We start from the raw sequence: 27209 nt of genomic DNA, 5'->3' as shown, positions 1-27209 counted from the left end.
CTTCCCTTGCTTGTGAACTAGCCCCTGCTGACAAACCCCTTAGTAAATCTGCACGGCTGAAAGTTGCAGTTGAGGCATGTGGACGGTCCCATGGCTCGTGATTCTCCATTGTGTCGAGTGCAGTCGTGTGTTAATGAATATTTACAGTAACCACAGAGAACAACTAGAGGAAGAGAGACACAGGCTTGGCACTGCTTCAGTATTACCACATAGACACAGACTGCAACGTCTGCACAACCAATGGAGTGTAAATGTATGTGTGGGGGGATTGTGTTTGTGTATGTGTTTTGCGCTCCTGCTGTCCCTGGCCTCCGCCTCCTCCTCCTCCTCCGCCTCCTCCTCCTCCTCCTCCTCCTCCTCCTCCTCCTCCTCACTGTGTGGGGGAGCAGTCGTCCAAATCCAGCAGCTCTTTGACCAGTCTCTCGCCGAACTGCGCTCGGCTGTAGCGTTTGACGGTGTAGGCGTCGGACATCTTGTAGAGGATGTAAGCGTTGTTGATGGCGATGCTGATGCTCAACCAGAACACCTGCTGCCAGGTCTTGTTGGGCTTGTGGAAGATAAAGTACCTGTGGGAGGGGGGGGAAGCTACTTACTCCAGGGTTTCTTTAAAAAAAAAAGTTCAATCAAATGAAAATAACTAATGGAAACAACAATTTGTGAAACTGAGGGAATGGAGAGCGCGCTCCAGCCGGCAGCCTTGAAATGAGCTGCAATGTAATCGCTCAGGGCAAAGACTCACCCGTTAATTTACCTCTTCCACTAAAAGTGCTTGTTTTTGCCGGAGCGGCTCAGACTGTTATGTTTAGTGTCTGACAACATTATGAAAAGGACCCTACAGAGAAATAAAAAGGTTTTCTTTACCTTTCCTTTGAGTCAGTCTGTCACTTATTGTGTCGAACAGAGTCTCGCTCAAAAGGGGGTTTCCGTACATTTACATTGAAGCTATTGCCTGATATTCCAGTATTACATCCGGATGCTGCACCAATGTGCTTAAAAGAGAGACTGTGGAGCGTTTGCTGAACAGCATCCACGCTGGAAATATGTGTCAAAAATGGGATAATGGCAAATACATTCTTGTATCTGGTATTTGTACTTTAAATACGTCCTCATTAGGCTGGAATGGGACCACAAGCAGGATGAACAAAACCTTGTGAGGTACAGCGTGTTTACTTTGTGTTTACTTCGTAATATATCTAAATGCTTGCAGATTACGTTTTTGTCAAGCAATTTTTTTAATTGACTAATTTCAGCTCTCGGTTGAATGATCCAGAAATTATCGAAGGGAAGGAACGGTAGCCCCAAACATTTTTTCTCTCTAAGGGTAGAATATATCATGCTGTGTCTAACATAGGACTGACTCGGGCAAGAAAGCAGATTAAAGATTACACAGTAGTTGTGTCGTCTTGAAGCAACGTGCCACGTTGTACTTACTTGCTGTACTTGTCGTCGTATTTGCAGATGTAGCTGAGGTGCGCCGCAAAGGCCTCAACAGCCAGGGGACATGGGATCTCCCCGCTTTTCCTCTTAATGATGATACCTGCCACACACACAAATACCACAAAACCAAAGTGAGAGACGTACAGCGCAGATCCCACTGAAGGGGAATCATTTTCTCCAGATTGGTGGTCACCTGGGCAACCACAGGACAAGGGAAAGGAAAACAAGCGCTCCTGTACACGAGGAAGGCCGCCCAGGTGTGCCTTGTTACCTTGTTAATGTTTTTAGTTGCTCCCTGCAGGGCTGCTTTGATAAATGAGGCTGTTACACAGCAAACGCTCGGGCTTGTCACAGCGAGGAAACGCTCGGGGGTAACTCATAACATTTACAACAATTTTGTACCATTTGCTTATCAGTGAGCCGTGACGATCGGCACAATATTCTTAAACAGGTACGTGTAAATGGAATGCAGCCATTATTGACGTAAGCAGCTACACGTGTGTGACTAATAACATTTTCTACATGACTGGTTGAAAGCCCCACTTTGTGGTCTGCTCCTGGTCTTAACCAGAAAACATCCGAGCTGTTCCGACTGTGCTGTGAACTAAATCCAGACTCTTGTAATCATACAAAACGCTCTGATTGGTCCGTATGCATCTGACCCGGCTCATGGGTGTGGTCTTTGCGAGTGCTGAATTAAACTACAGATTTTATTGATAATAATACTTTAATTTACAATCATGCAGTTCAAGCTATCACTGAGTTATATAGCAATCACTGACCCTGATGTGGTTTTTTTCAGTGTCATAATGAGAACAAAATGTGGTAATTTTGTTCTCTTTTCTGTGCAAAGAGTGAAAAGTACCCACAACCACATGCACACGTATCCACGCACATGTACACACACACACACACAGACACACACACACACACACACACACACACACCACACACCACACACACACACACATGGAGAGACGTGGGAGAAAATCAATATTGGTTAGTAACAGTTTAACTGATCTGTGGCTTCGCTTCCATGTTTCTCGTCCAAAGAGCTCAAATACGCTGCATTGCCTTCATCCGAGTTTAACACCTAACAAAACCGTTTCGAGGAGAGTGGATTACGCTACGAGAGGAGGGGAATATCACAATCCAGTCGCCTCCCCGGAAATGGATTATCACGGATTTGGAGCTTTCATTAATTTCTCCTGACACGCATGCTTAACGACTTTACTCACCTGATGGTAACTATTAGAAACGACACCAATGCTAATCTTACTTTCACTGAAAATGGTCAGACTTTTCGAGTATTATGGCATTTTGTGCAACAGTGCATATTGTGTGAGCCATCTCCTCTAGTACTGACATTCTTCATCCATCCATCGTCTACCGCTCATCCTTGATACTGAAATTCTTCAAATATTTATAATTCAATGAGACAAAATCTACTTTCACAGTTTTAGCTATGGGCGCACCAGAGCACCATTCACCTTGTTTTGTTGGCGGATAACTGTTGGTGAGGAACCGGAAGTGTCCCTTGTTGTACCAGCTGATCAGTGACATGCTGCCTTTCATCATGACTCGTGATTGGCCGCGCTGCGCTGGCGTGGAGCTGCAGACCAGCATGTTCTGTGGTAAGCCTGTACAGTCGCTCTTCCTGGTGCTCAGCAGACCACAACAATAGATCTCTGCAAAGGCAGGAATAGAAAAACATGGTCATATTTTGTATCAATAAATAGAATAATAAAAATAAGAAATGTTTACGAGTATATACACAATATCTATTGTATAGGCATGTATTTACTATGGCTAGAATACCAACAAATTATAAAATAATTAATAATTAAATAATCTTCATTTGATAATTAGTTAATCATGCAAGTCATTTTTTATGCAACTGTTTGCAGTTTCTCAAATATGAATATTTGTTAAATATTTGTTGTTTTTCTGGTGATATATGATATTCAAGAACATTTTTTTTTTTTTTTTACTATTTTAAAGACAAAACAATCAGCCCATGAATTGAGTAACAACCAACAGATTAATCAAAGAATGAAATGAAGATAATTGTTGCAGCCCTATTAACTGAAATTGTATAATGTTTTTCATCTTCTTCATCAGAACTGATTAGTCGATTAATCAATTAGTTGATTGACAGAAAAATAATTGGCTTGATTTTGATAATAAATGAATGATAATTGTTTGTTGCAGGCCTAGTTTCATCCATCCCTGCAGTCACTCCTGAGCATGAGTTGTGTTTCATGCATTGTGTTGAACCAAAACAATGAACAAACTGTCTCTCACAGCCGCAGCACTTCCTCTCTCCTTCTGTTGCCATTTCTGTCTCTCCGCTCACTCAGTCTCCTCATGTCTTACATGGATGAGCAGCAGCGAGACAATCATGTGGCTGAGTGCTGCTGATTTGTTAATGTTCCCGATTTGGAGAATGATTTCTATCTGTGTAGTACACGTGTTTGTGGTGCTGCAGCTGTAATTAACTCTACTAATCAATCCAGTGTGATAAATCTGAAAGAAAAATGCCTTCCCGTGCTCAGAGATTCTTTTTTTTCTCTCCCCCGGATGAATGTCTCGTAGAAGCTTCTCCCAATGACTAGAATATTGATCATATTTCCAGACTTGTTTTTACTTGGCATACTGCGGTTCTGCCCGGTTGAGTTTAACATTGCTCTTCTCTTATAGATTAGTGAATGAGCATTTGTGATAATGGCAGAATGAAAATGTCGCAATTTCCAAGTTGTGCTGATGATATCATGAAGCTTGATATTCTTTCATCACTGATTTGCAAATGTTTAGCCTTTTATGGTACGGTAACCCTGTCCCACATTTGCTATTATTGTGACACTCAAGAATCCAAATGTGACTCCGCCTAACCACAACAGGATTATGCTTTCATAATCTTGTGTTGTATTTCTTCAAACGTGCAAAAAATAGCACATTTTCCCCCAAAATGATTTCCTGCAGATCTTCTGCAACACCTTTTGATCAAATATTGAGAATACGGTTGTAAGCGATAACAGCAACAGAAAAGACTAATTTCAGATTCAGAAGATGTCAGGTGTTCCAGTGAGTGGTGTGTCTTCTAAGTGTCCACTTCACTTATTGATTTTTCTGAGCTGTGACGAGACTAAACACTCCCCGCTGGATCTTCCATGATTCATTGTGCAAGTCAAAACACAATTAATAGTCTATTGCAGACCATCACCAGGCTGTTGTGGTTGATGTTACTTTGACAGCAAAAAATAAAAATCTATCCTCACAAGTCATGTTAGAGTAATATTTAGTCATGAATATGCAGAAGAAAAAAAATGTAGTGTAATTTCACTTCTTTGCAAATGCAAGCAGGAGTTACATGACCAGTTATATGACACATTCCCCATGTGGTATTAAAGATGTTTCGCTCCGGGTGTAAGGACACACAAATAAAATGAAATGAATCATTCTAGCTGCTCATAGCTGCTAGTGCACAAGCGTGAAGTCTTATTTGAGGTTAACATGCAACAGATTGTCTCCCTCTCTGTGCTGTTTAGGCTCCGTACACCGAAGCAGAAACAAGGAAAGGATGAGCGATGAGAGGAGAAGCAGGAAGATGGAAAAAGAAGGGGTGTTTCATTTAGACTAATAAAACAGACTAATAATATCTGCAGGTGCAGCTCGTTGTGTACCTTGTTTGCTGAACTCTGTGAAGAGGCTGAGGCTCGTGATGGACGGCCCGGTGAAGATGATGGTGTTCTTGCCGGAGATGTTCTGGCAGAGCTGCTTGGCCACGAGGCTGTGGAGCTGAGGCTTGTTCTTCAAGGTTGCCAGAGCGTCGGTGCCCTCCTTCAGATGGACTGAGATCTGCAGCAAGGGCAGAAAGAGACGGGACAGATGGGGAACCAGCAAACCTTCTTTAAGCTTTAAGCAGCATTTTATTGTCCTCTAGCTTAGAAAATCCTGCAGTTATACATACAATTTTTACACTTTTTTTTTTACACAAATTTAAAGGGCCATAAGTTGCTGAAATCAAAATTCACTTGGACTCATGAATGAGTGTGGGATTTTTAATGCAATTTGATAAGCAATGTTGAAATGTACTGCAGTCCTTTGTTGCATATATAATAACATAATAACATTTTGGCCTGACGTCAGTGCAAGAAAAAAGCTCACAAAGTGTTGCAAATTGAAAATAATTAATGTGCTCTATAAATGTCGTGGTAATCTACTAAGTAAGTTTTTGATATTTTAAATAGCCTCACTTTTGAAAATGTACCAAAAATATCTGTAATCTCTGAGATGGAGCGCCCATTGGGGCTTTGGATATTAATATTTCATGGCGATCTGGCCTGTTTTTGAGAGACGTTGTGCTCGATCAAGGCAGACTGGTTTGTTTCTTAATTCAACACATGAAGATACAAGTCTCACAAACACACACAAACAGAAATGTAGACCCACAGTCCTTTTTGCTCTTATATTCCAGCTGCTGTTCACAAGCTGAGCTGCATTAGCCTGATTAGCCAGCATCTACGTCAGTTATTACTCTAAGTGGTCAGTCCAAGCCTCCGTGTGTGTGTTTGTGTGTGTTGTGTGCAGCTCTGTGCGGGCGATGGCTAATGGAATCTCATTGATCCACTCCATTAACTCTTTTTTTTTTAGTTTTTCTCTCTCTCTCTCTCTCCCTCAACACAATTCATTTAAAAGGGAGAAGATCTCGGAGCAGACACACATCAGTGGACTGGTAAAGACTGAGTGACTGCCAAATAGCCACAGTCAGTGTGAATGCTAATGCTTATTTGTTAAATGGATTGGATGATGGGATATGGCTTTAAATGGCGGAGATGCTTCTTAGGCACAGCTCGTTTTACACAGGAGATTTGGGATTACACGAAAAATTATGAATTGATGTTATTTCTTATTCAATATAAAGCAATGATAACAACAAACAAAAAAAGGCAAATGAACATTCTGATGGTGGTTGGTCCTCTCCCCACTAATGTAATTCTGGACGTCATCCAGGCTAAAAAAGGAAACACTTCCCCTGCAGCATAGTCTTATGCTTGAGATATATCTATTTATGGGTTCTCTGCAGTGAAAAGCCATGTCAATGCTGTTATTGTATTGCTGTTGTACTGTAAACATTTCTCCAAAAGCCTGAACAAATTTTTTTTTATTATAATTACCTGACATTCTTAGTTTCAGACTGGACTTACTGTTAAAGAATAAAGAATAAAAGATCTTCTCCCGTCCCAGTCCACCATTCTGTGTAAAACTTAATTTAAAAAATGTGTCTTCACTTAAAGGCTTCAGCAGTCTAGTTAGACTTTACAAGGTTTCACACTTTCAAAGTTACAGCCTTTTTAGTAAAGTGTCCCTTCAACGCAGCTCAACCCACTGGGATCATCATTCTGAAAGGACTGCAACGCTGGAAGATAACCACTGTATTGAATAACCTAGAATGCTGAAGCCCCATAATAGCTTCAAATAAGCGTAGACATATATTTTTCACAGAACAAAGACTGTCCAAGGCTATTCAGCTGAATAGTTTTTGTTATGCTGCTTTTATAACCTGCATATTGGCTGTGATATGCCGTAACTTGCTGTTTCTGGAAAGACCTGAAGACTTTGGAAAGACCTGTTAATGTTGATTTTTCTTTATTTAATTGCTGTAAACACTACAAACAAAATGCCGTCCCCCTCCACTGCATTGGGAGAGAGGTACAAATAAAAAGACAGCTGTCACAAAACCTGGACAGAAGTATTTGTTTAAAAAAGAAGCTGAGCTGCACAGCCAGATAGCCTTGAATATATCATGTCCTCTTTAGTGTAGCAGTGCAGACGTTTCCACACAATATTTATACAGTGATAAATAAATAATAATGTTAACAACCTGCAGTCTGGTGGGAAAATGACTGCTTTCACACACAGGCTGCGCATCCTGTCTCCCAAATACTGGGTAGTCGTTAGGAGAGTATCTCCATCGCTTGGCACCAATTTAGCAAAGAAGAATATACATTGTAAAAGCCACTACATGCTTAATGTTTTCTCCTGTGTCCTCTGTAATGGTATTGGTTGTCAGCTCTGTCAGTCCCCCTTTTGTCCCTGGTCTCAGTTAATTGGAGGTGTTACATAAGCAGCCGGCGTAGGAGTGGAAGGTTACAGTAAGGACAGGTTGTGAATGAGCAGAGCAGCTCTGCCTGCATGAGATCACAGCCATTCAAAACAAAAACAAAGGTCTGACAGCCAATATGTTTGCCCAGAAGGTAGTACTCATTTTAAAGAGTGTGATCATTTAATAAAATCAAATTTTGCGTTTTATGCGTGTAAAGTGGGATTTCATGCTTTGGAGTGCCGAAAACCTCAGAATGAGATTATAAATTTGGTGAAGATCAAAGTCTCTGATGTTTTCAAGAGAATGTTTTTGCCTTCAGGCAGACTGAAGACTTTTATCTTGCTTTTTTGACGGAAAAATATTAGATTGAAAGTTTGAAAGCAACAAATTAAGAAAACCCTCAAAGCAAACACACACACAGATTCCTGATTGTACGAGCATCGCTTGCTGCTTTACCTGACAGATGAATCCGGTGGAGGTACACTGTCGAACCCAAAGGCTGAACTTCCTCTTCTTCCTCTTCCTCAGCTCTCTTTCCGTACATGTGGTGATGAACACGGGATCCTCGTCTATCAAGGGCTCGTGAAGAACCTGGAGAAATCACAGGCGTTATGTTATATCTTATACAACCGTGAAGTAAGTAAAGTACACAATGTGTTCCTGGAAAAATAGCTGGCCTTGAGAAGCAAAATGGAAAAAGTATCCGTGTGAGGCACAAGTGTGAGGTTGCGTATGATGTAAGATTACAGCTACGGGTTAGTGTATGTGTTTGAGTGTGAAGAGAGAGAAAAGAACCCTACTGTTCTCGGCAGAAACAAGCTCTCAACTGTGCAAAAGCCTTCAGAAGAATGCCTTCCACTTGTCTCTATTGTTTCAGTTACTGCTCTGCCCTTCCCTTTTGCATTCATCAGTATTCCTTTTTGTCTGTCTACATCTTTCCATAACCTTTAAGAACAAAAAAACACAAGACGGTACTCTCATGGTCTGTGCTTGAGTATTCTAGCTTCAGACCAAACCCCATGAAAAATAAACTACATAAAAATCGAAATAGACATGACTGGAACCTAAATTGCATGAGATTCAGTGTGCACTGGGAGGGAAAACTCTCAAAGAATTTATCAGCGGTTCTGCTGTCTGCTGCAAACTGATCAAACATTTAATACGACGGACAAGAGATACATGTAAATGATACACACAGTTTCATGCGATTTTATGATTGTCCACCTTTAAAACCAGCACTCCAGAGTACAGCTGAAACGAGTCGATAATTGATTTGTTAACGGTCAGAAAATGAATAAACAATTTTGATAATCAAGCGTCAATGACAAAAAAAAAAACCTCTCTTTTCTTTGTTTCCTATGATACTAAACTACATATCTTTATGTTTTGTTCCCCAAAAACGTCCCTGCAGTCACTTGATGCTGTGGTCATCAATCAACGGACACAACTGCAGAAATATCGAGGCATTTTTCAAAAGTAGGGTAAACTGTGCCATCTGCCTCTCGTGTATTATTTATTATTTCCTGTGTCTAATTTGATCTCCTATGATAGTTATTATGGGTCAGATCAGAGTCAGATACTGAGGATGGATTTCCTAACAGGGATTAAAGATTAAAAATGGGCACACATCCACAAATCCAAACAGGGGGGACTAACAGAACACACACACACACACACAAACAAAACCAAATATTATTCAACCTTATCTTGTATGATAACATGAGCGTGGTACACCTAAAATATGGCCAAATATTTCCCAGAGAAGCTTTTAACCACGCAGCAAATATTTGCATTTCAAATATCTCTCGGACAAACAGCAACAAGTCATTTCCAAGTCAAATACGACGTTATGGATTACGTGGAAAATTAATGAGGCTATCAAGCCTCTGGATGGATGACATCACCCAAATCACGGCGGCCTTTTAAGAAATATCTCGCCCTGAGCTGCCACATTAGCAGATATATCTCCAGCCCTTATCGTAGCAGCTGGAAACAAAGTGGTTACATTTACACATGAATGCCTCAAGTTAATCGTTTGCATGGGTTCACTAACCCTGTGTTAGCAAATCAATCCATCCACTCATTTGCCGTCTTGCAGTGATACATGTTCTGTGAGGACAGACCGAAAATATTGCACTAGCAAATCACTACGAAGCGGTGTCGTTGCAGTGAGTGGCAAAGCTGCCAGACTGACATGAAAATGTGTCAGAAGGAGCTGACATCCCATCCTAATGTTCAGCACCAATGTCATCACACAGTAGCACTCATATTCACACACACACACACACACACACACACACACACACACACACACACACACACACACACACACACACACACACACACACACACACCATGTTGAATAATGCTAAGTAGTAGATAAATCCAGGTCACACAGACTCTGTTGACAATTTCTTGTAAGAATATATAGAGTAAATAGAGGAATATCTGAGGAGGAATAAATAGTTGAACAGATTTGTTGATAAATTGTTGACTTGCAGCAATGAATAAGCAGCTATTTTCTTCAAGTGATTAAAAAAAATTAAGCAATTACCTAAACCATCTCGTTCTAGTCTCTAAAATGTGAATATTTGCAGACTTCCTTCTATAATATAAAACTAAATATTAGGGGGGTTTTGGCTTATGGCACTAAATGCGTTTTTTTTTTTACGGAATAATTAAGAGATGAATCGCGACATTAAACAACAGATTAATTAAACTCAAACCAGTACATCGACTTCTTGCCTTCCTTCGCCGTCACAGTTATTAAAGGGCTAGATTACTTTTCCGTTCTTTATCTGTGGAGCAACAGTCTCACTATGTGGGTCTTCTCTCTGCCCCTGGCACAGAAAGCCAACAAACTGGCCTAGATACACATGTAGTGCTAACAAAGCACACACATGCTGTCTGACAGCCGGTCTGCCCTCATCAGCTCCGTTTAGTCGGTTTTTTTAGACCTAAGTGATTCGAGAGCACTAATGGGAAACCCTTCACCCCACTTTACAATGGAATAAACCCATCAACAGTCACATTTAAACTATTTTGACAGTAAAATGACATCGCTGAATGAGATGTGGATGTGATACGAGGAGGGGAGGGGGTTCTTCATAAGAGCCTGTATTCCCAAATGCATCACAGCACTGACATCATCTTTCACAATGAAGATGATGTTATGGCACTCATACTGCAGAAAAGCAATCCAATCAACTCCTTCCCAGAAATTCATTAATTTTTAAGAGCTCGACAGTGTCTGCGGGGATGGCATGAGATCCCACAGAAATATGATTGGCCAACCCAGATGCCCTCCTCCTAACCAGAATTTGAATATGTGGTTATTACCATGAACGTCTTTTGTAGCCGAATGAGAAAAGCCCTTTAATGAGGTGGAAGCAACCTTGCCAACTTCAATGGCAACCGTTTTCATTTTCATTTTTTCTGCTGTCTCCCTTTGCTCAAGAAAAGCAGATTTTTTTTTGTATTTTTCTTACAGGAATCAAGTTGAACAGAAGCATAACACATGATATAGAAGTGCGTATTGGATTTGACAGATACTATTTGAATCAGGTTGTTTATTCGCTGGTCCTCCTGATATTGTTGCTGTTCATCTGGAGAAGAAAGTAAAGCAGGAGTTAAATCAAACCCAGACCACCCAAAATAGAGTACCAAGGCTAGTGCTCCAATGCCCTAGTTGCATAAATGTGACTCGAATGCATTCAGTGCAACTGAAAACAAGTTGAAGCGAGGCCTCTGGAAGGGAAAGTCTGTTAAAAACGCCTGCAGGAGAGCACACACACACACCTGCGTCTGTGAAGGTCTGAAGGTGCAGCTGAACGACTGCTGCAGCGAGTCCAGGAAGGGCTGGATCTTGTACAGGCCCTGGTTGCTCCCTTGTGACGGCCGGAAGGCCACGATGTGGAAGTACTTGAGGATCTTCTCGAAGCGCGCCTGGCTCATCTTCAAGGCGATGCTCTGGTTGCTGAAGAAGCCCGAGCTCCAGATGCTGAGCACCGACTCGCAGCGCTGCACGCTGGTGGAGGTGACGAAGCCCAGGAAGGCCTTCATCTCCTGGGCTGTGACAGGACGCCAGCCCTCATCGGAGCCGAAGCGCTCCTGGAACTTCTTGGCATACATGTTAGTCTGGGTGACCATGTTGTGGATGCAGTTGTCTGGGACAAAGAGCTGGAAGAAGTCCATGGCTGTGGCGGTGGCCGGCATCTTCTGAGCTGGGCCTGAATCAGGACAGGAAGGAAAAAAAAAAAGATTATGATCGAGGAACAGCTTGACAGATAAAACTGTCAATAAATCCCACTTTTTAAACTTTGGCACCATGCCCACAATATGATTGACTGAATAAAAGCGTTCTCTTTTGACACTGTGAGACACGGTAAAATTAGATTTTGTCAAGCTGTCGCTGTCAAGGCTGTGTGGGATGCATGTAAACTGTTTCCTGCAAACCACGTTGTCATTTCATAAGAAGAGAGGACAGGACAGAAGAGAGAGGCCGTTGTGCATTATATTAAATATCAGGACATATACATTCACATGTAATCACTGTCCTTTTTTCATGAATCAGCCACAGACTCCTTTGTTGTGAATGTCACAAGCCCAGGGCAATGATGAGATCATTTACACAACATGACAGCCACCACGCTGTGACACACGGGTTTCTACACACGCCGAAGGTTTCAGTGTCTCCTTGCTTTAGCGTTATGGCGGGCAATGAGTCAAAAATCATGTTCTGATCTGATAGTCGGGTCAAAGGGGAACCGTGAACAAACGGCGTCTGAAGTCAGACTGTCGGCAAAGCGTCAGCCGCTGAGAGATGGGGTCGTTAAAACGGCGTTTGCCTTCCTTTTTTGACCATTCATGCAACAAAACACACACAGCATATGCATATCTAGCATAAAGGACTTCCTACAGAGCTCTTTCCCCCTCTTTCATTGTAATTCGATAGTTTCCTGGGAGGAAAGTGACATTTACCTCCCACTTAAAAACTCTACCTCTAAGCATTTAGTTTGTTGCATTGAAGCAATACAATCAATACACAATGCGGCGACTGGCTTGATGTGTTGGCCTAGTAAATGAGGGATTTTCTCTCCGGTTGTTGGATCCGGGAGAGGGAATTTGGATGTCGAGCGGAACAACTTCTGCCTAAATTGAACAGCACGATCTCATTATATGTGAATAGAGAAGAATGATGTTTTTACTCTCTCTCTCTTTATTTCTTTCTCCAGTCCTGAGTGGCTGCAATCACAATAACGAAGGACTTCTGCTTCAGTCTATTAATGTTGAGTAACAAGGCTTAAACCTCAATGTTATGCTATTTAGGCACAATGTGGAGGAGGACAAGAAGAGGAAAGATAAGAGTACGAGCACGCCCACGTAGCTGATGCTTGCACCAAGACGGGAGCAATCATCGACATTCCATAAGACTTGAAATCTGGATGTAAAAATCCAGCTTGACTTCCTCAGCGCACGCCAATCCTCCATAAAAACACTTGACACTGGGTAAGGTCCAGCCAGGCAAGATGACTCAACTCAGCTCATCTCTGGAGGAAGGCAAAAATACAACCCGAGGAAGAGCTCTGCGTTTTCTTTTTATGGATAATGTGATGGTTTCAATCTATTTCCTCCATAGATCTTCTTTATACATCCCTGCCAGCCGGTCTACGCTCCAGCCCACATCATGCTGTTAAAACTGGATCAAACATTTACATAACCTGTCTTTCAAGCTGCTAATATGGTTTCTCTACAAGGGAATCTTTGAAATATCAATTTCTCACGTTACACACAGAATTGCCACCCTCCAACCGACGTTGCACCTTCAGACAGAAATGTAATCCCCCATGATTCTCAGCTGCTGTAGTATTTCCACTGGCGAGGGACAAACATGTGCCTGGTATAGCTTTTATAGCCATGGATTTAAGAATGAGAGATTACTGTGCAGTCAGGGTGGATAAACCCTTCATGTAGACGAAACATGCTTTAAGCTCAGTTTCTCTAAAAAATTACAGAAAGAGCACATGAGTTTTTCTTTAAAATATCTGAAAAATGAAATATAACAAATATTACATTGTACAGATCATCTTATTTAGCTTATTCTGATCCCTTCAGTATTATTAATTATATAATACTATATTAATTTCTTTCTTTCTCTTTTTAATATTGGTATTCATTAATAACACCATTACAAAACAATCCCGCTTTTTCTCCTTGTGTCATCTTGCTTGTAGTTAATTTTATAGTATCCATTCCATGTTGGATAAAATTTGCATATTTTGTTTGTTTTGTGAATATTTAGATGAGTGTGTGTTAAAGAGCCAGTAAATATACATGCAAATTCCACTTTTTGTGTCTGTATCCATGTGTTTTCCAAATGGATTTCTACTGAAATAGGCAACATTAGGACAGGACTGCCAGAAATACCGGGTCAGGCAGATAAACGGACATATGGAGCGTACCATTAATCTAGTGGAATCCCCAGCAAAGTGAATGAATAGCTCTTTAATTCCTGTCAGCATCACGATAAAGTTGTTATATAATCTGAGATTATGGATGTATGCTTTATAAACCTCTGCTTGGTCCTTTGCCACCACCTCGCACACTGCAGGGAGATGGACATAACACATCAAGTATAAACTCCACCTTGGATAAACCACATTTTGTATTTGTCGCGAGCAAAAAAACTCAGACTTGTTTCAAACTTCTGCTACTGGTTCAAAACCCAGCAGTAGTTTCCACCGCGACTGTGAACAAACCCAAAACACAAACCAGTCTCGGCCCCAGTCTGTATGAGGTTGTCTCGATGATTTATGACGGTGGCTGATGATTTATGTACGGGGTGCACAGTCTCCAAGGAGTGGAGCTGTCACATCAGCACTGTGTCTGTGTCAGCACTGTCACAGCGAGACAGTAAGACATTGGACAGAGAGACAGGAAGGTGAGGAAAAAGACAGCCTGACAGTTGGGAAAAAATCCTGACATATGATAAAAAAAACCTAGTGGCTTAAACAGCTTCCCATCCCACAAATGGAGCAACACATTTATGTAGATATGCTCAGGGTGCAGTCATTCTTTACCGTTCGGACTGATAAAATCTAAGTACGCTCTTGGCCACTTGAGGTCTGAAGTGTGATTACGCTCCCTGGCAGTCCTGCTTCCATCCAGTCAGGCAGCTCTTAATCATCTCAACCCTGATGCAGGACGCCGGGACCACACCCACGCTGGCGGCATTGTGCAAACAGACACTAACTTTACAAACCAGACTGTACACAGTAGACACACCTGCTGCCTCCCAAGCTAAAGTCAACAGAGGAAAAATCAAATAGAGCAGGACGGAGCTGGGAAAGGAATACAGAACATCCTGTACCCTCACCAAAGAACCTCTCATGGTACCAAAACTCAGCTCAGTTGGACTCTTTTGGATGAGCGAAATATAGGCACCAGTCCATATCCGGGCCCTGTCTCACCAAGCGGGATTACTGGAGTTAGCCGGATAACCGTGCTGGCCGGAAACCCTTCAAATCTGGAGCAGGGACAGAAGTTCCAGGAGCTGTTCCAGGTTTAGGACCTGCTTCACATTGGATCTTTTATTTAGGTTTCTGGGGCAGTACATGTTTCTGTTGATATTAAAACAGCTTGCAAAAAACAAATCTTCTTTGCATACAACAGATGCAGCTTGCTTGATTCCCAGAAGTTTCCTGGCCTACCTACTATCAATGTTGTTCTGTGTCGTACGGATGCTCCAATGTGTGTATTTGTCACGCGTGAGCAGCTTGGTCCATATCTACTGCGGCCATATGCTGATTCACCTCCAAGAGTGCCACAGTGCAACATGTCACAGTGGATACAGGATGGCATTTCCACTCATCGCTGTTGCCACAGTGGATGCAGAAGAGATGGGAGAGGAGGACAAATCCAAATAAAGCCTGACAGTATAAACTCAAACCACACTCCCCGATGCATGCTGCACTTAGCGATAGATAAATGGATAAAAAGTGTTCCGAAGAAGAGACAGACTTACTGTGTGGTACATGTTGGCTAACGGTGGGTTTTATAATAAAAAAAAAAGAGAATGAGATTGTGCTTTGGGCATTTATCACAAAAATAGAATGAGACAAAGCAGAGCACAGTGCCAGTTACCCGTCACGACTCACACAAAAGCACACACACACACACACACACACACACACACACACACACACACACACACACACACACACACACACACACACACGTTCAAAGAGAAAGTGTGCATCAGAGTGTCTTGAGGTTGTGTCTAATATATGGATGAGTTCTGTTAATGAACTTGCAGGTGCAGGATAAAGTGCACATGTGCATGTATTCTGCATACACACAGAACACTATGTTATTTGTGTGTGTGTGTGTGTGAGTGTGAGGGTGTGTGCCAGGATAGACATCATGCCGATTCTCTAAATTAAACAGCATGTCTCCCTGCCCTACCCTGAAACATGAACACACACACACACACACAGGACAGCATGTGTACCACAGCTCTGAGGGGTGAAGTATCAAAGGCTAAGCGTTTGCCATTAACTTAATACAGAAATTAATGATGCAGTGCCATGCTTCTCTCTGTCACTCACTCACTGGGAGGCCTACACACACCACACACACACACACACCACACACACCACAAACACACACACACACACACACACACACACACACACACACACACACACACACACACACACACACACACACACACACACACACAACTAGTGAAACAAGCATCCAGTTGTTACAAAGCAATAGCCTTTTGTGTGCTGTTTTGAAGACCAGAAATGGCCTTCCTGACATGGATATGAGAGTGGATGTACTAGTCCTGTGTCTCAATGCACACACACACACACACACACACACACACACACACACACACACACACACACACACACACACACACACACCGTTGCACAAATGACCTTACTCATGCTGCCGTTCATCGCGTCTCACCATATGTCTCTTTGAACGGCGGCACCGTGACGTCCTGCAGGGTCTCCGTCCAGCCCTCCTCCTCTGCCTGACTCCGGGACAGGGAGCCCGGGGGTCCGGCTCCGCTGCCGCCACCTCCCCCGCGGTTCACGGTGCTCTCCTTGTCGCCCCGCTTTAGGTGGTGGTGGTGGTGGTGCTGCTCCTCCTCGCCCACCTCGGCTATGTAGTTGTCGGAGTCGGAGTCTCCGGAGGTGCTGTAGAAGGGATTGTCGCTGCTGTCATCCCCGGACTCGCCGAACACGTCGTCGGATATCTGCAGGCTCTCGTACCGGGAGCGGGCCGCTTCCAGGAGAGACAGCGCCTTCCGCCCGCACTCCGCCATCTCTCTGTAGTGATACTCTGCTCCCCACCTTCTCTTCCTCCCTCCCTGCTCCTCACCCTTCTACTACGGCTTCACTGGCGTCCAAGTGGTCACGATCTTGCAAGAGCAGCGACGTGTTTGCCTTCAACGTGTCCGTTAGACCTCCCCCTGTCTTGGGTATGAATTATGATCCTGCAGTGCTTTGCCTTCCAGGCTGGGATGCGGTGCCCGGCGGTCAGACGCGTGTGGATCCGGGGAGAGCTGTCCGCTTCAAGGGTACTGAAATATGTCCGTCCCCTCGTTCTGCCCACAGCGCTGCGCACTGGGCAAAATTATGGATAGATGAGGTACAGCATCCGGGTTGAGAGACCAGTGATTTATCCTCAAAGAGAGAAAATAGAGAGTATAGTGGCTGCCGCCGCATCACCTGACACCGCAGCCCTGCCCGGCCATCCAATAAGATGCATTCTCTCATCCAGTTTTATAGACCAGCGGCTCATGCCAATTGCTGGAGCTAAAATGTAGAAAAAGCGGAAAGAAAATGTCGATGATTTATGGTAACATAATATTAGAATGGAACAGAGAAACGGGGAGCATAATACACCCTAAAAGGCAATCAAAATAAACATAATATATCATTTGTCCTTTGTCAGAATGCTATAATGTCTACACCCATATTTGCAAATTAAAATAATACAAATTTCGCACACACAGTTTCCATATTAAACAAAAACAATCCGAGATCCAATCAGATCTTCCTTCTCAGATGGAGTTTGCCAGTGGTCACTGGGACTGGAAATGTTTACATTCTTAGATTTATTTGATTGATTTGTCAACTACAGTTTCCAAGGCCAAGAATACATTTTTAATGACAACTTTGAAGCTAAAAGGAGCTATAGGTCATTGACAAATTAGACAAATGCACATTTTAACGTCCATGACAGCTGCACAAACCCGTTTTTCCATGGTCAGTGAGGAACTTTCAAAACTTCAATGAAACAAAAGCAAACAACCACGAGCCATGAATAAAAATGAAAGAAGACAGTCCCAATGGTAATTTACACTTGGATGTTCAGGGTATTGTTACTTGTAATTTGTAGGTTGGACCTAAATAATTCAACCTATTCCAAATAATAGCATATAACATGTAATCCTGCAATGAACACATCATCAGCGCTTCATTGAATCAGAAGCAACTTTGTTTTCATTAGACTTTTATATCTACAAAGCAGCTATTTTTACTAGATTTAGGTGATGGCAATCTTCCCACTCGCCTGGACATAGTGTATTACCCATATCTGCCTCCAGATGGCGCTGTTGTATTAATGTAACCTCTCCAGTGCTCCTCGCTGTCTCTTCTTCCTCGTTGGTGCTCTTGCCATGTTTGCGGAAGTCTGGTTGCAGCAGCTAGCCGAAGGCTTCTAACATTTCCCGTGCATGTTGTGTCCGTCTTTTCTAATCCAACATGAATCTACCAAAGGGACCCGATTCTTTGTGCTTCGACAAGGATGTTTTTATGAAAGTAAGACACGCTAACGACAGCGTAGGCTAAACAACATTAGCTAATATTAGCTCGTTGACACTTAATAGCTGTTCATACAGGATGCTCATGTTTCTTAAACCTTTTTACTGTGTTATTGAATATAGATAATTAATACAGTTAATGCACGTTTAAACTCCAATCACTGTCATAGCTAATGTTGTTGACATGGGACACGTCAACGTTACCGGGTGGAAACCATAATAGTGAACGATTCGATGAATGTCTCTCCATGTCTGCTTTTAATACTGAGTGTTATCGTTTACGTGGCCGTCCTATAAATGTGTCGGTTTCCTTCTCGTTTGTGTGATCTTGCTGTTGGTTGTCTCTCTGCCTGCAGGACGACTTTGACGTTGACCTATTTGTGTCGGAGTGTCGGAAGCAGGTCCAACTGGAGGAGATGAGGGAGGACCTGGAGCTCTACTATAAGCTGCTGAAAACGGCCATGGTGGAGCTCATCAACAAGGACTATGCCGACTTCGTCAACCTCTCCACCAACCTGGTCAGTTGTTAGTGATGTGGTTGTTTTTTCTTCGACTGTAAAATGTCTTCTATCACAAAATATTTGTATTGTCAAAAATTCAGACCTCTTCTCATTCATCTCAGGTGGGGATGGACAAAGCTCTCAATCAGCTTTCTGTGCCATTGGGACAGTTACGAGAGGAGGTTATGGTATGTGCTCTGATTAAGTATACTGTAAGCCTTCATTAATTCCTGCCACGTAGTGTTCATACTTGTTTCTGGCTGCTCTCTATTGCAGAGTCTGCGTTCCTGTGTGAGTGAAGTGATTCTGGCTATAGACAGCCAGCTAACCAAACAGGAAGATCTGCAGAAAAAAAAGGTCTGGCTCCTTGTCTTCCTATTTGAGTTAATCATTTCATCATATTTTGTATTCATCACCTTAACAATATTCCGTGACAGTCTATTATGGCATGACATGCCAAATTCTAAACTTCATGTTGGTTCAACAAGTATTTTGTGCCATAAAGATATTTGACCTATTTATCTTTCATTGACTTTATAGTAAAACTATTTTTTACTTTTTCATGTGGAAAATAACAATAATAGTAGTTGTCTGCTCTGTGGGACGATCTCAATTATGAATATGTTATTACCCCACCCAACAGGTATGTGTATTGAGGCTGATTCAGGTGGTGCGCTCAGTGGAGAAGATTGAAAAGATCCTCCACTCACAGAATCCCAAGGAGTCCAGCTCTCTAGAAACCAGCAGGTGGGAAACTGACATGCTTACAAACCCACTGGCATCCCTTGGTAGATAACTTAGTTGAATATGAGCATGTTATTTACCAAATAATGTCAGTTTCTATATTTGCATTTCATTCTTCTTCACCACATATCACAAGGTTGTCCATTAATCAATTAATTAGATAGGCTAGTTCTGCTGGAGCTGCTTTGTGAAAAGCTGTATTTCTATTCAGTAATATTGAGCACACCACAGTGTCATAATGTTTGAGCTTGATCACTGCAGGCATGTAAGCACTATGCCTTTGTGTCTGACTTCATGTTTGTCTTTGTATGTCCAGTCCCTTATTAGCAGGTCAGATCCTGGAGAGGATTGCTACAGAATTCAACCAACTGCAGTTCCACGCTGTACAGAGCAAAGGCATGCCCCTTCTGGACAAAGTCAGACCTGTAAGTGGTAGCGGGCCTATCGGTCAGACATCTGACATAAATCTGTCATTTTGCCTGCCTGGCAGCTTATTAGTCAATCCATCAGCCCTGTAATTTATTGGCAAAGACAATCAGCGTATGTGCAGTCCCAGTAAGGGAGAGAAAAATATTTTCCAAATATTTAATCCTATTTGCCACATTGATTCTTGAGTCACTTGTTGACTGTGTTTGTTGGAGTATATGCCGTTGGAATATTTATGGTAGTTGGTTGTGTCCTCTGCCAGCGCATTGCAGGGATCACCTCCATGCTGCAGCAGTCTCTGGAGGGCGTGCTGATCGAGGGGCTGCAAACGTCCAATGTGGACATGGTGCGACACTGCCTCAGGACGTATGCCACCATAGACAAGACTCGAGATGCTGAAGCCCTTGTAGGACAGGTCCTGGTTAAGCCATACATGGATCAGGTGAACATACTACACATTCTTTGACATACTGTCGTTCCAATGGAACTTCTGCTCTTTTTGAAGACATGAATCGATAACGTTGACAGCATATCCTTGCCTCTCCTTTCTTTCTTTAAGGTGATAACAGAAGAAGTGGTGAAGTCTAGTCCGAATGGTCTCGCGTTGATGTACTCTAGACTGTTGGAGTTCGTTCCTCATCACTGTAGACTGCTTAGAGAGGTGACTGGAGGAGCCATATCCAGGTATTGATGTTATCATGGAAATTAAATTCAAAGCACGCATAGATCAAGCAACTCTTTGTTCTCTTGTTTGTTTAGAAATCCTCTTTCCTATATTAGAAAGGCAAATGACCGTCTTTCATCTGTGGGCTGTTGCATTAAGCATATTGACCACATGTTTGTTTTATTTTCTATTCATATATTAATAAAATTACCAACATATTTGAGCATTTCTTGCACTACTACTCCTAAACCTTGTACATAAAATAAATGAGGCTGGAGTGGTGAACAAAGTAGAGGATACCATAGCATATTTGTATTGTGCTGATGTCGCCTCTCTCCACAGTGACAAAGCTGACGTAGTACCAGGTTATGATTTCCTGGTGAACTCCGTTTGGCCAGAGATGATCAAAGGGATAGAGGAGCGGTTGGCCTACCTCTTCAACCCTGGAAACCCCGACGTATTCTTTGAGGTACAGATACAGTGACACGGTGTGTGTATGCATTCACTTAGTGAGCGTTTTGCGTCGCAGAATTCAGTGTTTCACGTGTGTTTGTGTGTGTTTGTGTAGCGTTACAGCGCGAGTATGGAGTTTGTGCGGAGGTTTGAGCGTCAGTGCAGCTCACAGGCCAGTGTGAAGAGACTGAGAGTCCACCCCTCATATACCAACTTCCTCAACAAGTGGAACCTGCCCGTCTACTTTCAGCTACGGTGTGCATTACCTCAATACGATCTATATGTGGAAAAGTGTTTATGGGTGTGTGAGTTTCATGCAGAATGATGACAAGAAGCGAGATTCAAAACTGAGAATGTGTGTCAGCGTATTGCTAAACATAGCCAGCAAACATGACACTGGACCATGACTGAATGGCTATTGATCTGTGTGAAAAGTAGAGATGTTGTCCACTGTTTGTCAACTTTCTCCTGCTCTGACAAACACGCACACACTGTAAAAATCAGGGCTTTTGACCTCATTTCACAACACCAACCTGCACAGTTCAGCGTTCTGGAAAATCCATAATTTCTAACGTTCAGAGTGGTGTTTCACGTCATGAGCATGTCAGAGCTGATGCGTGAAATAAGTAAATCATTGTCTGCCTTATGTTTCCAGGTACAAGGAAATAGCAGGGTGTCTGGAGAACGCCATCAGTGATGGACTTGAGGCAGCCCCAGGTAGGAATTTATTCTCTACCTTGAGCGTCAGTGTGTTGTTAATAATTCACCCACAGTAACTTTGTATCTTCGTGTCCAGCTGGCAGTGTATACCACCTACGGGTCTCTGAGGTGTTGTGGTCCTGCCTAATGAAATGTTGGTCGGACAAAGTCTACCTGTCACCTCTGGCCCATCGCTTCTGGAAGCTCACACTGCAGCTTTATGCACGATATGCCAAGTTTCTTGATGAGGTAACCTTTAATATATCTAAGGAGGACTATTAATATTTGAAGATCATTTATAAGGGCTGGAATTCCAACAAAGCAGTATACAAAGAACCCGGAAACACAGCTATTAAACTAATAGCCGTGTTTCTGTGGCTTCTTGGTCGGTGTCTGCACAGGTGTTGACTAAGACTCCAACCCCTGAAGTGACTAAAGAACCAACCAGGCCCCTGCCGAGCTCTGCCTCGTCCACCTCCAGCCGGACGTCAGTGGATGAGGGCGGCAGTGAGAGCGGGAGTCCTGCCTCCCTGTCCACCAAACAGCTGGTCTACATTGCTGCGGACATCCAAAAGTTGCAGGAGCAGGTGCACAAAAAAATCCAAATGTAGTTCCAGTGTTTGGCATATTACATTTTTTTTTTCACTTAATTGTTTCCACACTGACAACTTGCTCATCTTTCTCTTAGATAGCAGAGTTGTCAGAGATGGTCAGACAACGGTTAGAAGCCGTCGGATTCAAAAACTTTGCTATTGTGGAAGGTAAGTTGGAAGTACTTTTAGCTTTTCATGACAGTAGTGCCATTGAGTGTTTCTTTAGAAACTGTAATATTTGTGAAATTTCAAATCTCTTTGCAGGATTATTTTTATTGGTATGGGTTATTGCACTATATCTGCTGTGGTCTTCTTTATGGAAAACATACCAAGACAGACACGTAAATGCAAACCTAAATGCCAGTGATCACTGACATTTTAAATGTAACTACACACCCACATGTCCCCCCAGGGTTTTGAGCACGACATCGTCAAAGAGTGCTTCTCAGTCACACAATCAAATAATTCCTTGGGTCTTGGCTTCCTTGTTCAATGTTCCCAGCATCAGGTCAGCTCAGACCATGCATTCACTAGTCCTCTCTTCTATGTCAGATGCTCTAATGGACTCCAAGACTTGCCTGTCAAGTAGCATTCCCACTCTGAACACCAGGATGACCCAGCATCTGACCGAACGCTCTTGCCGCTTCCTAAAGAGTGCTTCTGAGGTTCCACGACTCTACCGCAGGACTAATAAGGTCAGTGAAGCTGCAAACACGCACATACATGTTTCTCCTATATGTCATCATATCATATTTTCTCATAGCATGTCTTGGAGGAAACACTGGAGCACTGTTTGTCTGATTTAGACAGAACCTGGAGGGGTAATGCACTCGTAACTGTGTTATATATATGCATTTCTTTCTGGTGGAGATAATATAATAGAGAGAGCAACTACTTTTGAGTGTGTAGTCGTTCTAATTAATAATTTTCACAGTCTTATACTACACTTACTACCACAAAATATCTTTTAAATGGACAAACTTCATATGTATAATTCATCTCACAATTTATACGAGACCAAAACATTATTTGTCTCTTGCCATTGAGCTCCATACATATTTTTTCTGAAATAAGGTCCCATGGTGTTCCACCAGAAGGGGTTTGACTTAGCCTCTCTATTAAAGGCCAGGACTTAACCTTTTGAAATGCATTGACCGGCCAGACTTGGATGAAACTTGAAACTGAGTTATTATGCATAATAATACATGAATGACATTTAATTTTGACATTATTATTCGCTCTAACACAGCATACTAATGAAGTAAATACTGCTTCAGTATTAAACTGAGCACCCTTTAAATAGCGTTCTTCTATTTGAAGCATAATTGTTCTTAATTGACTGAGGAAAATTCAAGGTCCACTTACAGGACTTACTCTTATCAAGAATTTATTGTTGAACATGCTCATTATTTCATTCTTTACACACTGAAAGCATACAGCACAGAAAACACAGGTGACCATTAAAGACGGTCCAGATTAAGTTTTATTTCATGTTAGTGTGATCCAAGTCCTTGAAGTATCTGCTGTTAAATAATCTGATTATTTATTTGTATTGTGGCGAGTCGCACTTTGCTGCTGTCTGGTGTGTTTTCAATGTAATGGACAGAAATATAAGAGGTTTGTGACATTTGTGATAGAACGGTTTGGACAGGATACCATCCAACTCCTCAAGATGGGGTACAAACCTCACTGAACCTCAAACTCAGTGTTCTACCAACATATACATATTGAAATGTACATTTTTAATAACGATGTGTTCAGGATCTGCCCGTGCGTGCATCCGCCTACATGGACAACGCCTTACGGCCCTTACATCAGTTGATGACTGACTCAACGGGGCTGATCACTCCCTCTACAGCAAAGGAGTGGCTGCGAGTTGCACTGTCTGACTGCACACAGCGGTAAGACACTCGCCTGCAAGCATAAATAGACCGAGATACATTACCAGTGTTGAAGTATGGCCTGTGCATGACATGTACGGAATACGTTATTCAATAATAATTATATAAAGTAGTCTTCAAATATAATTTGAAGACTACTTCTTTCTGACAGTTGTATTTTTTTCATTTTAATAATTTTTCTAGCTGCAACCCACAAAATTTGTTTCACACTTTCATTTTCATATGGTGCTATGCCCTTTTTATGACTAAACAAATATTATAATTTTAAAAGAAGAAGAAAAGAGTCAGAAAAAGTCCTATATTTGTTAGCAAATAGTCCTAGTATAATGTCATTAAAAGGTAATAGTATGGGATGTCGTAAGAAAATGTTAAATAATATTGTATCATATTAAAAAAAGTCAGAACACTTCATTGTATAGTTTGTCCTAAAAATGTCATGTCATAGTAAACTACAGGGATGCAACAGTTCTCAATAAAATATGACATTGACAATATGACAATATGAGATGAAGAGCAGTACTCCAAACCCTTCCCCTGCATGAAAGCCGTACAAGCGCCCACTTGGCAGAGAAACTGACCAATGCAGTTACTGAGTGAAAGTTGGAGACGCCAAACATAACACTTTTTTAAAAAATTTTTTTTATTATTTTTTAAATTTGTTTTATTTAACAATAATTTCTCTGAATGTTAAAAAAAACAACTTAAATTTAAAAAATAAAAAAAATATTTATATTTCATTTATATAAATAGCTATTTTATTTCACCTGATGCACAAAATGTGTACCGAAATAGAACCAAAAACCGTAGTTGAAATTTATTGTTGCATCCCTATATAATAATATATTTTATAACCTTTTTAGGGCATACTATAGTGTGGCCTGTGAATGACATCCAATGACAAACTCTACGATGATTTTTCATGACTTTTTTGTTACTGGTTTACAACAATTTTCTGACACACTATGCTTTGACTCTTTTGTAGTTTTTCTATAGTGTGACTTTTCTTTTTATTACATTTTTGTAAAAAAAAAATCTTAACATTCTATACTATGATTTTTTAAAGAATTTTTTGCTGACATACATATTATTCCATGACTTTATAATTACATTTATATCTTTTATGACATATTTACATATTCATCGTTTGACATCCAATGACATACTCTATTATGACTTTATTATGATATACTATATTATGTCTTTCATTTTCCATCTTGTTCAGGTACTATGAGACCATCTCAGAGGTGCTGAGCTCAGTGAGAAAGATGGAGGAGAGTCTGAAGCGACTGAAACAAGCCAGAAAAGGTGCGAGCACAACTACCATGGCAGGAGCAAACGGTGGACCAACTGATGACAGCAAGATCAGACTTCAGCTGGCACTGGATGTAGAATATCTAGGGGAGCAGGTAGGTGGCGTTTGACCAGTGCATTAACACATGCAGACGTGCGGAGATAAATACTTAAACATGTGAAAAGCAATGCACATTTGTATAAAAACATATACTGTAGACAAATATTGTTAAATTTGTATACTGCTACTCATTTTTGTATTCTCGCTTACACTGTACTGTTGTGTGTCTCAGATCCAGAAGATGGGTCTTCAGCCAAGTGATATCTCCATGTTCTCCACTCTGATGGACCTGGTGAACGAGGCCAGAGAGCTTGCTGAACAGAACCAGTAAAATGCTGCATTGCCTGAAGATGTGTGAAGGGAAATAAACATTGGTCCCAGTACAGGCTTAAGTCAGGGCCTGGTAGCGGTGACGATGATCATACCTAAAAAGAATGTATAACAAGAAGAACTGACACTACTGAAAACTTTTTTGTACAAAAAAATGTCCATTAAATACAGACTTTAATGATGCAATGTGTAACATTTATCCAGATGCTCCAAAGAAATAGTGGTCAGCATTTTACCTCTACTACTTGATCCAAACAATCTAAATTTACAGTCATCAGTTATTAATAAAAATAAAAAAATTGTTAACAAACGGCAATAATATGCAAAATTCATCCAAACTGCTGAAACTATGAGAACCAGTGAAAATAACACTGCTATCTTATTATCTTCATGTGGTCTATAGTTATTTTATTTTATTTACACTAAAATTCTGGCCTGATCTAACACATTGCACCTTCAAGTCCACAGTGCACTTACATTTAAACAACAGGAGCCTGCCAGCGTTGTGCCTGATAAAGGTGTACATTATTGTTGGGAACTCTATGAGTGGGACTGGATCATCAAATGAGAATGTCAATCAAACAATACTCATCTACTTTCTGCTACTTTGTGAACATAAATTAGTCTATTGGTGTGTTACGTGTACATTTTTGTGAAAATCAAGTTGTATAATAGTAACATATTTAATTCTGGAAAAGAATAAAGGACTTTGGATGCAGTGTGTGTTTTTGCATTATGTTTTCAGTGACATAGACAGCGACAACGGAACAACAGCGAGATTCCGTGAGTGAGGTTCCGTGATAGATACACGGACAGCGAGATTCCGTGACATGGACACGATTGCTAGGTTTCCCCTGAGAATGCCCAATTGAAAAAGAATAGCCTACTTGTATTAATCTTTCATCTGAATACTGATTAAGTTGTGACATTACTAATAGACTGCAGATTTTTTTATATAATTGTTCTGGGCCATCCTCAACCTTTTTTGGGCTGGCTAAATTAACCCTTTGAGACCCATTGTAGCGTATACGCTACAAAAGATCATGTTGTCTTTAGAGCTTCATAACTCCGTAATGGTTTGCGCTAGAAACATGCCTCTTAAACTAGAGAAACGGGGCTAAACAACGGTACCCTGCTTGCCCATGTGAGCGATTTATTTCTGACA

The 27209-nt window shown here is 41.6% G+C and overlaps 2 protein-coding genes across 2 annotated transcripts; one reads left to right on the top strand and one right to left on the bottom strand.

The window, feature by feature from the left end:
• Positions 1–361: 361 nt before the first annotated feature.
• Positions 362–16952, bottom strand: pgbd5 (piggyBac transposable element derived 5). The gene is made up of 7 exons (XM_084021249.1): positions 16520–16952; positions 11342–11772; positions 8000–8134; positions 5121–5295; positions 2928–3125; positions 1432–1537; positions 362–566 (listed from the first exon to the last, which is right to left on the bottom strand). The coding sequence occupies exons 1-7, from the start codon at positions 16878–16880 to the stop codon at positions 371–373; spliced, it is 1602 nt and encodes a 533-aa protein (XP_083877375.1). The 5' UTR covers positions 16881–16952; the 3' UTR covers positions 362–370.
• A 1284-nt stretch (positions 16953–18236) lies between these two features.
• Positions 18237–26763, top strand: cog2 (component of oligomeric golgi complex 2). The gene is made up of 18 exons (XM_084020647.1): positions 18237–18381; positions 18740–18901; positions 19006–19071; positions 19160–19240; positions 19527–19630; positions 19944–20052; positions 20316–20495; positions 20613–20737; positions 21060–21186; positions 21286–21425; positions 21826–21887; positions 21967–22118; positions 22271–22456; positions 22558–22630; positions 23015–23157; positions 24224–24363; positions 25586–25769; positions 25947–26763. Exons 1-18 carry the CDS (start codon positions 18325–18327, stop codon positions 26043–26045), a joined length of 2190 nt encoding a protein of 729 aa, XP_083876773.1. The 5' UTR covers positions 18237–18324; the 3' UTR covers positions 26046–26763.
• Positions 26764–27209: the final 446 nt, after the last annotated feature.

The sequence above is a fragment of the Eutrigla gurnardus genome (genome assembly GCF_963514095.1).
Source record: "Eutrigla gurnardus genome assembly, chromosome: 11".
Taxonomy (NCBI): Eukaryota; Metazoa; Chordata; class Actinopteri; order Perciformes; family Triglidae; genus Eutrigla; species Eutrigla gurnardus.
The sequence above is the reverse complement of the archived record's forward strand: the minus strand, read 5'-3'. Positions and strand labels throughout refer to the sequence as shown.